The sequence below is a fragment of the Sciurus carolinensis genome, chromosome 16 (genome assembly GCF_902686445.1).
Source record: "Sciurus carolinensis chromosome 16, mSciCar1.2, whole genome shotgun sequence".
In the NCBI taxonomy this organism is placed as follows: domain Eukaryota; kingdom Metazoa; phylum Chordata; class Mammalia; order Rodentia; family Sciuridae; genus Sciurus; species Sciurus carolinensis.
In genome coordinates, this window is record NC_062228.1 from 41,022,223 (window position 1) to 41,035,226 (window position 13,004).

Genomic DNA, 13,004 nt, shown 5'->3' on the forward strand with positions numbered 1-13,004 from the left:
TGGTGTGAAATTAGGCTTAGAAGTTAAGTTTCTGTTGTCTTATTTTGCATTCTTTAAATTATCTCACAGTACCCCACACTGTTTTAGAATAATTTTCCCATGTATAAGAACCTGAAAATAACAGGAAGATAATGGAAAAGAGGGAAGTGGGTGTGGGGTTCAAATGACGGTGGGTAGTGATGTCCACTTCACTGGGTTTGGGCTGTTGGAACTGATCAGTGCAAAACCTCCATCCTGGGTCTTAGCACAAAGGCTGCACTCCAGAGAGTTCCACTATGTGTCATACAGTGAAACAGCAGTAAGAAATGAGCTTGGAGTTGCAGTTGGAATAGACACTAGCTTCCCTATGCCATGCAGTTTGATGATTTTCTTTTGGAATTTGTACTGGTTATTATGTGTTGATTTAATCAAAGGAATACATTTACCCCACTCTTCCCCTACCAGTTTGTTAACAGCCAAGCCCTGTTGATGGTACACAGCTTGTGTTGAGGCAGAACCATGACTGGGGTTAGAAAGGGCCATTTAAGTCTTGCCCCTTGTGCCTCCCCTACTTTCTCCACGCACCTGTGGTCGATCTGCCTTCAGGCCTGTGCCTAGAAGTTGGCACTCATCTGGATCTGCCTAAAGGAAAGAGGAAACTAGACTTTTCTTCAGCTGATAGACAGCATGTGTCCAGGAAGGTATTTGGTGGGCAGTGCACCTTCAGGAGAATCTGTGGGCTAGTGGAGGCTAGGGTTCAGAAGGTAATTTCCTAAGGAAGAGTTGCTAGCCATTTTTTAAAGCCTGTCTCAGGAAGCAGTTATTTCATCCTTGCACTTAGGAGCAGGAAATCTGGAGCCAGACTTCCTAGGTTCAAATCATGTTGCCGCCAAGTATTAAGTGTGTAGCTTTGGGCAACTGATTTTCTCTCTCTGTGCCTCAGATGCCTCATCTGTGAGATAAGTAATAATAGGCCCTACCCTATAAGAACATATTAAATGAGTTGATACTAATGAAATACTTAGCTTAAGCCCTAAGAAAATCTAGCTCAAAATATAAATCTATTTTTATGAAACTATTTTTAACTCTTCTGACCTACGTGAAGATGGTAATAGCAAAAACTGAAGTAGCACTTATTGTGTGCAAGGAGATATTCTGGATGTTTCACATATACTATGCTTAATTCCTAACTACTGTCCAAAATTATTTGAATTTGTCTGTCTTTGCAGCCTCTTGCAGTCATCGTGTGCCCAGGGTGGAAAAAGGCCCAATTTATTTTCGAATTACTGGGCAACTATAGCATGTCCTCCAGGCCTCTTCATCCTGTGTTATTAACAATTGGACTTCACAAAGATGAAGCCAAAAACATGAAGCTTCCAAGGGGGTGTAAGCATTCTTTCCGAGTGGTTTGGTTTTCCCCATAGAAGACAGGGGACCCTGCCCAGGCAGGTCTGGGATTACAGATGACAGGCTTGTGTGATAACCTTGCTTGTCACTCACTGATGGGTATCGATGATGAAGGTTCAATCTTGACCTACATCTGTTTCACTGAGAAAACTACAGGATTTCATTCGACTCTTTACTGACCACTTACTGTTTGCTGAATACTGAACACAGCATTAACTAAAAGCCTCCTGCTTTTCAGGAGTGCAGAGCCTGGTCGGAGCCCGGGTGCTTGTTCCCATACCGACAGGGCTCAGCCGGGGTGGACACCTGAGGAGAGAAGCAGCAGTATGTGGAATCTTAGCAAAGGAAATGTTGGGAAAACCTGTAGAAAACCTAAAGTGGGCATTGTTTTTTCTTTTAAAATGTAGGTGATGTGATTGTCACAACACCACATAGCCTCCTGAGACTTCTCACATACCAAAGCTTGTTATTTCTTAGACTTTGTCATCTGGTTTTGGATGAGGTGGAAGTGTTATTCTTTGAAGCTAATGAGCAGGTAAGTATGGCATCTATTTAGAGGCTATTACTAGTCTAAATGTATACATATAATTCTGAAATGTAAATATACATATACTTCTGAAATGTAAATAATTCAAGTATTAACTGTTTTAAGGAATCAGGAAAATGGATCTAGTTGGGGCATAAATTGGTTAATCTAAAAAAAAATTTCTCTTTAACTTCTGTAATTTAGAAGAGACAATGTTTATTTGAAATTTCATTCCCAGTATTAAATCTCTTTGAAAAGCAACATTTCTTTCCAAGGAATATTTACTGAAATATTTAATGAATATTTTTCTGATTATAGAAACAATAATTTTTATTGTAAAAAAAAGTTTGAGAAATAGAGAAGAACACTTGAAAAAAATCCAACACTCCTAATCATCTTATACTCAAAGGCAATCATTCTACTACTTTGGATTATTTCTTCCTTTTTTAAATTATCATGTTTGTTGATATTTAATATCAAGCATTTTTATGTATAACTCAACATTTTGCAATTAATAGCATTGTATTATCACTTACTATTCTACAGCATGATTATTACTGGCCATATTGAATCATATGGGCATAACAATTTGTGCCATGTTTGCTGCCCTCCTACCAGTAGGAGGTCTTGGCCTGATTTTTTTGTCCTGTGCTAGTTGGTAAACAGTAGGATCTCATTAGTATAGTTTACATCTTTTTTTTTTTTTTTTTTTTTTTTTTCTCTTTTTGCAGTGCTAGGCATGGAACCCAAGTCTTCACGCATGCTAGGCCACTGATTGTATGTCTAGTAGTTTGTATTTCCTTGATTACTTAAATTTAACATTAATTTATATTGATCATTATGTTTATTTTCTATGAGTTGCTAGTTCATTTCCTTTTTTTTTGGTGCAGTAATCTTTTGTAATCAGTTTTTGACATTTTTAAATGAGAGCATGTCGATCCTATTAGGTGTGTTACACATATTTACCAAGATGTTGTTTGTGCTTTAATTCAACCTAAAGTGGGGTTTTATGTTTATTGATTTTAAACATATTCCCCCCTCTCTCTCTCCTTTCCCCTCCCTTCCTTTCTCTCTCCCCCTCTTTCCCTCCCTCTTCCCCTTTCTTCCTCCCCTCCTCTTCCTCCCCCACTCTTCCTCCCCCCCCTTTTTTCCCCCATTGTGATTCCAGGGATTAAACCTAGGAGCATTCTACCACTGAGCTATGTCCCCAGCCCGTTTTGTTTTTTATTTGAGACAGGGTCTCAAAGTTTGAGTCTAGCCTCAGCAACTTAGCCAGGCCCTAAGCAACTTAATGAGATCCTGTCTCAAAATAAAAATAAGAAAGACTGAATATGTTGTTCAGTGATACAACACTCCTGGATTCAGTCCCCAGTGCCAAAACAAAAAACATTTTCTTCTTTTTGAGTTGTTCCCTTTACTTTTGTTTTATAAAATATTCCTCCAGTCTAAAAACAGAAAATATGCAGTTCCTTACATATTATGTTCTCAAACTAACTCTTACTGTCTTTTGAAATAAAAATAAAATTAATTATACTAATTTTTTAGATGTTTGCTATATTAGATAACTTTAAAAAAAATGTTGAAGTTGAAGAAAGGGAATCTGCACCACATCAGATCATTGCAGTTGGCATTCACTGGAGCAAACATGTAGAACATCTAATCAGAGAGTTCATGAATGATCCCTACATTGTGATTACAGCCCCAGAGGAGGCTGCTCTCTATGGCAACGTCCAACAGGTGATGAATGAATGAATGGGAAGGGGGGCTGATGAGCACAAGCAAGTAACCTGTATTTCATGACTTAATATTAGATGACTACAGCTTCTATTTCATACACAAATCTATAATTGTAAATTAAACTTATAATGATTTCTTATGCATTCTTTTTTTAAAAATATTTTTTTAGTTGTAGATGGATACAATGCCTTTATTTTGTTTGTTTTTATGTGGTGCTGAGGATCAAACCCAATGCCTCACCTGTGCTAGGTGAGCGCATTACTGCTGAGCCATAACCCAGCCCCCTATACTTTCTTTTCTATTAAAATTATAACTTAACTATGAAAGGTGAAACTGGAACTTTTTGAGCATTTTAAAAAATCAAATCACCTTTTTTCTGTATTTCATTACCAGGTTGTGCATCTTTGCCTAGAATGTGAAAAAACCTCTACTTTACTCCAAGTTCTTGATTTCACTCCAAGTCAGGCACAAAAGACCTTGATCTTTACCTGCTCTGTACCTGAAACTGAAATAGTGTGTAAGGTGAGCTCCTGTCCTGTCGATTTAAACTGTGGCTGAATCTTGAATGATGAAAAAAATTACTGGGGTAGTTGCTATGTGGCAGGGAGATGCCATTTTGCAAGTTTAACATCAATCAGAAGAGGAGGTAGGCTCTACTTGAAGCAATGCCAGCTGGAGGCGTGGCTGGGGGAGGATCCCAGTAGGTGGATCCTGCCTTTCCTTAAGTGGGCCCAGGGAACTGTGCCAGGTGGATTGTCAAGGTGGAACATTAAAGGGTTCAATTGATGAAAAAAATGTCCATGGCACTACTCTCTAGTTCAAAAAATTGTGAAGGTAACAGTAAAACCAAGTAAATTGGCTAAAGATTTATTCAGTTTTATCTAATTTCATATTAATTATAAAATGCTAATTGCTAAAATATACTAAGATAAATACAAAAATTAAAAGAAGCCATAGTACACCTTTCTATTTCATAATAATAAGCTAGACAGTATAGTTAAAAGGCCCTTATTGGGCTGGGGATGTAGCTCAATGGTAAAGTGCTTGCCAAGCATGTGTGAGGCCCTAGGTTCAATCTCCAGAACTGGAAGGCGGGGGAAGAAACCCTTGTTGACAGTACTACCATATATTTTATGTATACTTATACATATGTGTATATGTATTACTTTTTAAAGGAAAAAAAATACTGGGCTGGGGATATAGCTCATAGTTGGTAGAGTGCTTGCTTTGCAAGCACAATGCCCTGGCTTCAATCCCTAGCACTGCAAAAAAGAAAAAGAAAAAAAAAAAGGAAGGAAAATAGTTTTAGCAAAATGATATTTATTTCACTTGAGCAACTTTTTAGATATAAACCCAGAACTTTGGAGATGTATTTACTTAAGTTTACAGTCTTCTCATTTCAAAGAATCACTAGGGCAGTGAGGTGATTTCCCCCCACCTCCCAGGTGATTTACCATTGCTTACCTTGGTACTGAACTTGGTGAGACAGCTGGCTTCAAGCTCATGTTCCTGACTCTGAACTGGCTTCTTTGGTTTTACCTTTAGGTAGTAGAAAGCAATTCAATATTTTGCTTGAAAATGCATAAAGAAATGGTTTTTAACTTAAAAAGTGTTTTAGAACAATGGAAGAAGAAGTTAAGTTCTGGCTCTCATATTGTATTAGGTAAGTGTTTTAATTTCTACTTCTGTTTAGATGAAGGTGAGCTCATAGGAATCATGTCTTCATTTACATGTTTCACCTTCATATTTCTCATCATTTCCCAGATTCACTCAGAATTTATTAGTAATGTTAATTTCAGAATGAAGATTCACCTCTGAGGTTGAAATGAATCTAGGTGCCCCGGAGATCAGGGGTCAGTAGGCAACAACCCTTGGTCTAGACACTTAACCTGGAGTTCTAACTTGAACATTGCTGTTGTACATATAAAATCTGTGTATATATAGTATGTAATGTCTGTATCTGGCTGTACATATGTGCAGCTGTACCAACACTGAAACATGGTCATGAGTTTTTAAGGTTAAATATTAGAAATACAAAAGTTAAAATGTGTAAAGTAAAGAAAAAAATCTGGGCAGCCTGAATTTGTATTAGAAAAAGGCATTTTTCAAACTAAAATGGAAGCCACTTTTCTCTGGAATTTAATCACTGGTGTGGAGCATTTGGGGAAGAGAGTGGATAAGAAGCTTCTTTTCATCTAAAAAGTAAAATGAAGGTGTGGGGGTATAGCTTCATGGTATAGTACTGGTATAGTATGCACAAGGCTGTGGGTTTGATCTTTAGTACTGCAAGAAATAAAGTAAAATATAGTACAGAAATGCTCTGCAGGATGGTTTTTGCTTATTAAAGTAAGTGCAGAAAACTCCAGCTCATGGGAAATTGTCCAAATCCTTTTCTCCAGCCTTAACTGACGATTGCATACCACTCTTGGCCATCACTGATGCCACGTGTGTAATTCACTTCAGCTTCCCTTCCTCACCAAAAGTATTTGGTGGACGACTATACTGCATGTCGGATCATTTTCAGAGTTTAACTGAACAGGTTTGATAAATTTTTTTATCTTCAGTTGTTCCACTGTCATTTTCTGTGTAATGACAAATTTAGAACCCACAAAGTTTCATTGAGACTGATGTGAATGATCTGCTTTCTTTAATCACCCCTATTTTAAGGGTTCTCCTGCAGAGCAGGGAGATAAAAAAACCAAATCTGTCCTACTGCTGACGGAGAGAAATGCGAGCCATGCAGTTGGTGTCCTGCGCTACTTGGAGCGAGCAGATGCCAAAATCCCATCGGAGCTATATGAGTTCACTGCAGGGGTCCTAGAAGCCAAAGAAGACAAGAAAGCCAGAAGACCTCTTTGTTCATATCTTAAGGCTTTTGGTTTTTGCAAGTAAGGCAGTCCTCTTTTTGTTAATTGAGGTATAACATGCAGTCAAGTACACAAATGATAAGTTTACAGCTTGAAACTCAACACCGATGAAGCCAGTAACTCAGTAAGTAAATGGGCAAATGAATCAGACACATTTCTCAAAAAAAGTAAAAATGACTAACAAACATGAAAAAGTATTCAAAATCTATAGCAGCAAGGGAAATGCAAATCAAAACTACAGAGAGTTTATCTCAGTCCAGTCATAATGGCAGCCATCAAGAGTATAAATAATAAATGCTGGGTGAAGATGTGGGGGAAAAGGAACAATTTACACTGGAATTGTAAATTAGTACAACCTCTATATGAATCAGAAGACGAGGAATGGAACCATCATATGACCCAGCTGTACTACACTACTCCTTGGTATTTTCCTAAAAGAATTAAATTCAGTGTACTATGGAGATACATGTATACCTATGTTTACAGTAGCACAATTCACAATAGCAAACTATGGAACCAGCTTAAGTGTCTGTGAACAGATGAATGGATACATCTGTTACATATGGTATGTATACACAATGGAGTTTAACTCAGCCACGAAGAAGAATGAAATCCTGTCATTTGTAGGAAAATGGATGGAACAGGAGATTATCTTGTTAAACAACATAAGCCAAACTCAGAAAGTCAGGGTTGTATGTTTTCTCTCTTATGTGGAAGCTAGAGTGGAAAAAAAGGGGGGATTTCATGAAAGTAGAAGGGGAACCAGTAGGAGAGAGGAAGTGGACTCTGGGGAGGGAGGAAGGGAAGGCATTGGGGAGATACTAGAGAATTAGATTGATGAAATTATGTTATATGCATATCCTAGTATTTCCAAGTGAATCTCACTATAATGTGTAACTTATGCACCAAAAAAAGTTTTTAAAAGTAAAAAAAAATCAGAGCTAGAAAGTTAGTTTCACAAAAGAGCACTTCACCTTGATATCAAAATTGTAGTTGTTCTTACCTTATGTAGCCCAGGGATCACCAGGACCTGGTTTATTGGAAAAACTTTAGAACAAAAATACGTAACAAACATGGGTGAGTTCAGTACTTAAAAAAAAAAAAAATCTGGTGAAAGTTCAACTTTGTATATATTAAATGATGGTTTTGATAAAATTCGACTTTTTTTTTAAAGTTTACAGCTTGATCTTGATTAAATGTCAATATCGGCACACCCATGTAAACCACCACTCAACTGAGAGAGCACCTGGACACTCCTGCATGCTTTTCCTGATGTGCCCTCCTCTAGAAGTAGCCACCCTCAAATAGCTGTCAACACTGACAAGATTTGTTCATTTTTTTCAATTTTTAATTAACATGTTAATTGAATATATGAATGGGGTTCAATTTGATATTTCCTTACATTCATGTATGAGTATTGATCAATCCAGTCTCCTTTTCCCATCCTACTTCCTTCTTTGTACCCTTCCCAATATCTAAAGTAATTGCTATTCTATTTTCAAATTAACATTTTTTAGCTTCCACGTGAGAACACATACTCTTTGCCTTTGTGTCTGAATTATTTCATGTAACATGATGTCCTCCACTTCCTTCCATTTTGCTGCAAATGACAGGATTTCATTCTTCTTTATGGGATGAATAGTACTCCATTGTGTATATACTACATTTTCTTTTTCCATTCATCTGCTAAGAGTCACGTAGGCTGATTCCATGCCTTAAAGTTTAGGTCATTTTTGAACTCCATATAAATGGAATTGTGGTGTGTACTCTTTTGTGTCAGGCTTCTTTCAGTTAACCTAATATCTGTGACATTGATCTATGTTGTTGTTATGTGTATCTTTGTTTTATGTATGTTCTGGCTTAATATTGCATTGTTGAGTATATCACAATGTGTATTTTCATTCTGTTGATGGGGCTATGATGTATAAAGCAGTTCTGAACATTCTTATACAGGGTTTTTGTGGAAATATGCACCCACCTCTTTTGGGAATTGCTGGCCACAGGGTAGAAATATGTATGACTCTTCCAAAGTGGTGGACCACTTTATGATCCTGCTAGGAGTGATGAGAATTGGAGTTGGTCTACACCCTTACCAACCCTTAGTATTCATGGGGGAGATAATGGAAAGCCATTGCAATTTTAATTTGTGTTTCTATGATGGTGGCGGATCTAATGATGTTAAACATCTTTTCCTATGTTTGTGGAACATTTGACTATGTTTTTTTTCTGAAGTACCTGTTCTTGTCTTTCCCCCATTTTAATGGAGCATTTCTTTTTCTTATTAGTTTATGGAAATAATTTATGTATTCTAGATATAAGTACTTCTCTGATATAGTCGAGCCTCCATAATTCTAAAACTTGAAGTCAGAAATACTCTGAAAACATAAATTTTTGGGGTGTTGGCATGATGCCTATAAAACAGTAATTTGCATATGTTGTATGAAGCATAGGGCACAAGTTGCTTGTTTTTGCATAGGCAGTCATTTATTCCAGCATCATTTGTCTAAAACATTATTCTGTTCTCACTAAATTAGTACCTTTGGCATAATTCAGGTGATAAAATAGATGATCTATTTTTAGACTCTGTTCTCTTATGTGGGTTCATTTGTCTCTCCTTATACTGTAACACTGCACTTTCAACACTGTAGCTTTCTAGTGAGACCTGGGATCTGGCATATTAAGTTCTCCAAGTTTGCTCCTGTTCAGGGTTTTTGGCTTCTTCAAATCTATTGCATTTCCATATACATTAAAGAATAAGCTTATTGATTTCTCAAAAAATTGACTGTAACTTTAATAGGGGCTGTATCAACTCTGCAGATCAATTGGGAAGGTATGAGCCCTTTAGCAGTCATGGGGGCCTCCAGACACATGCCACTACTTGGTAAATGGATGGCTGAGCACAGGTATCTGATAGCATATCTACTGGATTGAATTTATTTTTAAGATAATTAGTGATATTAACTTTTTAAATTATGATGCATTAAACAGCTTATTAACAGCAGTTTTCATCATGCCTTTAAATAGAATATTGACTTTTAAAACAAACTTCAGTTGTTTCTCAGTTGGGATGTAGCATTGTAGTGAGGGAGTAGCTTCTGATTTAGAGGTTAATTGACCTTTATTGTGAATTATGGTATGTTTCTGAGGCTTTGTTTTTAAAGTATATTTGTCCATTTATATAATACATTTAAGAATGTCTGAAGAAATAATAAAGTAACACTTTCTATTAGATTTTCAGTATAAATTAAATTTTAGGGTTTTTTTCTGCTTATATATTGTTAGTGTCATCTGAAATATTTAATATGCTCACTTAACTTGTAAAGTGCTTAGAATAAAAGTTCTCTTATTTCTGTTGCAGATTAATTTTCTTAAATATGTTTACAATTCCATGTTAACTATTATCTGTATTTTTCTGGTTTTAAAATCTAGGTACTTTGAGGGGTTTGGGGTTTGGCTCAGTGGTAGAGCGTTTGCCTAGCATGCAGAAGGCACTGCCACCACCACAACAAAACACAAAGTCATCTATTCATTGTTTTTTTTTTTTTTCTCAGAGACAAAAGGATCTGTCCTGACAGACACCATATTAATCCAGAAATGGATACGCCAAGGAAATTATCCAACCAAGCTCTACCAATGTTCGGATACATTAAAGTAAGTTTTTTTTTTTAAGATCTTTTTGTCCTATGACCAATGATTATTGGTCATTTTAATATTTTAAAGCAGAATATTAGTATAATATAGTTTATGACTTATAATAGTCAATATCCTACTGTTAATCTAATAATAGATATGTGTCCTTATAAAGTATCTTAATTTCAGAGCCCAAGTTTATATGTAAAACAATGATCAGTTGGGTAAATGAATGACAATTTGGGAGTTATTTTTTCAGAAAAAAAAATGTTTCCATTTGAAGGCAATTTAAAAAAATGCAATAGAAGGTGGCACACTCCTGTAATCCCAGCAAGCTGGGAGTCTGAGGCAGGAGGATTGCATGTTTGAGACCAGCCTCAACAACTTAGTGAGACCCTAAGCAATTTAGGGACACCCTGTCTCAAAATAAAAAATAAGAAGGGTTGGGATGTGCTTCAGTGGTTCAGTACCCTTGGGTTCAATTCCCAGGACTACTACTAACAGTAATAATAATAATACATTGACTACATGAATCCCATTCAAACTTCCATGATTATTCCTGTGAGGAAAATTCTGAGATGCAAATAGAATTGCTGAATTAAAAGTCATTTTCCTTGAAATCCCTTTTTATTAATTTCTTCCTTACTTTTTGAGTTTAAGTTTTTTCTCTTTTTCACTTCTTTCCCTTAAGGCTTTATCTGTTGTGTTGGTTTTCTAGCACTGCTGTAACAGATTACCACAGTTGGTGACTTAAAACAACATAGATTTATTCTCTCACACTTCTGGAGGCCAGAAGTATAATCCCAGGTGTGGTCAGGGTTGTATTCTCCCTACTCCCCAACCTCCTGAGGACAATCCAGTCCTGGCCTCCTCCAGCCTCTGCTGGCTCCAGACTTGGCTTGTGGCCAAGCCTCCTGCATGTTGCCTCATCTCTCAATGTCTCTATGAAGACACTTGTCACAGGAAGGGAGGCCCACCTGATGATCCAGACAGGTCTCCTCTTCTGGAGATAACTTGACTACATCTGCAAAGACCCTTTTCAAACAAGGCCACAGTCACTGTGACCCTGGGAGTTAGGGTATGCACATATCTTTTGGGGGGGCACTATTTGATCCACTACAGTTGTCATTATTGAAATAGTTTTTTTCTTTCTAATTTTTCACCTCATTTCTATGTTTTTCTAATTCTGATTTACTTTATTCTTTTTTCTTTCTTGTGCTGGGCATTGACCCGGAGACCTTGCACTTGCTGAGTACACGCTCTACCACTGAGTTACATGCCCAGCCCTGGTACTGATGGGGGACAGATGAGACTGAACATGTGAGGAATTATCAGGAAGCAGGTTTATTTAAGCTGCAGTGGTCCAGTGGGGTTAATGCCTAAAAATCTCTGGGCCCAAGGTCTGGAAATTCTTTCAGATCTATGCTCAGTGGGGTGGATGCATGACAGTGGGTGAGTACCTAACAGTTACTCTTTGTCTCATAATCTTGGGCTAAACAGAGGGTTCACGAGTTTTTACCATGGAAAACAGAGATAGTAACTAGATAGTAACTTTTTTTTTTTATTGTAAACAAATGGGATAGATGTTGTTTCTCTGTTTGTACATGGCGTAAAGGCATACCATTTCTGTAATCATAAATTTACATAGGATAATGTTGTTTGACTCATTCTGTTATTTTTCCCCTTTCCCCCCACCCCTCCCAACCCTCTTTTCCTTCTATAGAGTCCTTCCTTCCTCCATTCTTGCCCCCCTCCCACCCCCCATTATGTGTCATCATCCGCTTATCAGTGAGATCATTCGTCCTTTGGTTTTTTGAGATTGGCTTATCTCACTTAGCATGATATTCTCCAATTTCATCCATTTGCCTGCAAATGCCATAATTTTATCATTCTTTATGACTGAGTAATATTCCATTGTATATATGTACCACAGTTTCTTTATCCATTCATCAATTGAAGGGCATCTAGGTTGGTTCCACAATCTGGCTATTGTGAACTGAGCAGCTATGAACATTGATGTGGCTGTATCTCTGTAATATGCTGATTTTAAGTCCTTTGGGTATAGGCCAAGGAGTGGGATAGCCGGGTCAAATGGTGGTTCCATTCCAAGCTTTCTGAGGAATCTCCATACTGCTTTCCAGAGTGGCTGCACTAATTTGCAACCCCACCAACAATGTATGAGTGTACCTTTTCCCCACATCCTGGCCAACACCTATTGTTGCTTGTGTTCTTGATAACTGCCATTCTAATTGGGGTGAGATGGAATCTTAGGGTAGTTTTGATCTGCATTTCTCTTATTACTAGAGATGTTGAACATTTTTTCATATATCTGCTGATTGCTTGTAGATCTTCTGTGAAGTGTCTGTTCATTTCCTTAGCCCATTTGTTGATTGGATTATTGGTATTCTTGGTGTAGCGTTTTTTGAATTCTTTTTTTTTTTTTATTGTAAACAAATGGGATACATGTTGTTTCTCTGTACATGGCGTAAAGGCATACCATTTGTGTAATCATAAATTTACATAGGGTAATGTTGTTTGATTCATTCTGTTATTCTTCCCCTTCCCCCCCACCCTCCCACCCCTCTTTTCCCTCTATATAGTCCTTCCTTCCTCCATTCTTTCCCCCCTCCCTAACCCTAACTCTAACCCTAACACTAACCCCTCCCACCCCCCCATTATGTGTCATCATCCACATATTAGCAATATCTTTCGTCCTTTGGTTTTTTGAGATTGGCTTATCTCACTTAGCATGATATTCTCCAGTTTCATCCATTTGCCTGCAAATGCCATAATTTTATCATTCTTTATGGCTGAGTAATATTCCATTGTATATATATGCCACAGTTTCTTTATCCATT

General features: G+C 37.3%; 1 protein-coding gene across 5 annotated transcripts in view; it reads left to right on the top strand.

Moving 5' to 3' along the window:
- Nucleotides 1-13,004, top strand: part of Tdrd12 (tudor domain containing 12) — an 86,638-nt gene that overhangs the window by 43,060 nt on the left and 30,574 nt on the right. For 3 of the 5 annotated variants that reach the window (XM_047527396.1, XM_047527397.1, XM_047527398.1), the window contains exons 17-24: nt 1,209-1,365; nt 1,794-1,921; nt 3,458-3,649; nt 4,043-4,171; nt 5,195-5,312; nt 6,049-6,188; nt 6,317-6,537; nt 10,068-10,167. In XM_047527396.1, coding sequence (XP_047383352.1) covers nt 1,209-1,365; nt 1,794-1,921; nt 3,458-3,649; nt 4,043-4,171; nt 5,195-5,312; nt 6,049-6,188; nt 6,317-6,537; nt 10,068-10,167 — 1,185 coding nt within the window. Of the gene's footprint in view, nt 1-1,208; nt 1,366-1,793; nt 1,922-2,643; nt 2,763-3,457; nt 3,650-4,042; nt 4,172-5,194; nt 5,313-6,048; nt 6,189-6,316; nt 6,538-9,333; nt 9,420-10,067; nt 10,168-13,004 lie in introns of those variants that run through there. The other 2 variants (XR_007105324.1, XM_047527399.1) reach the window with 2 other exon arrangements.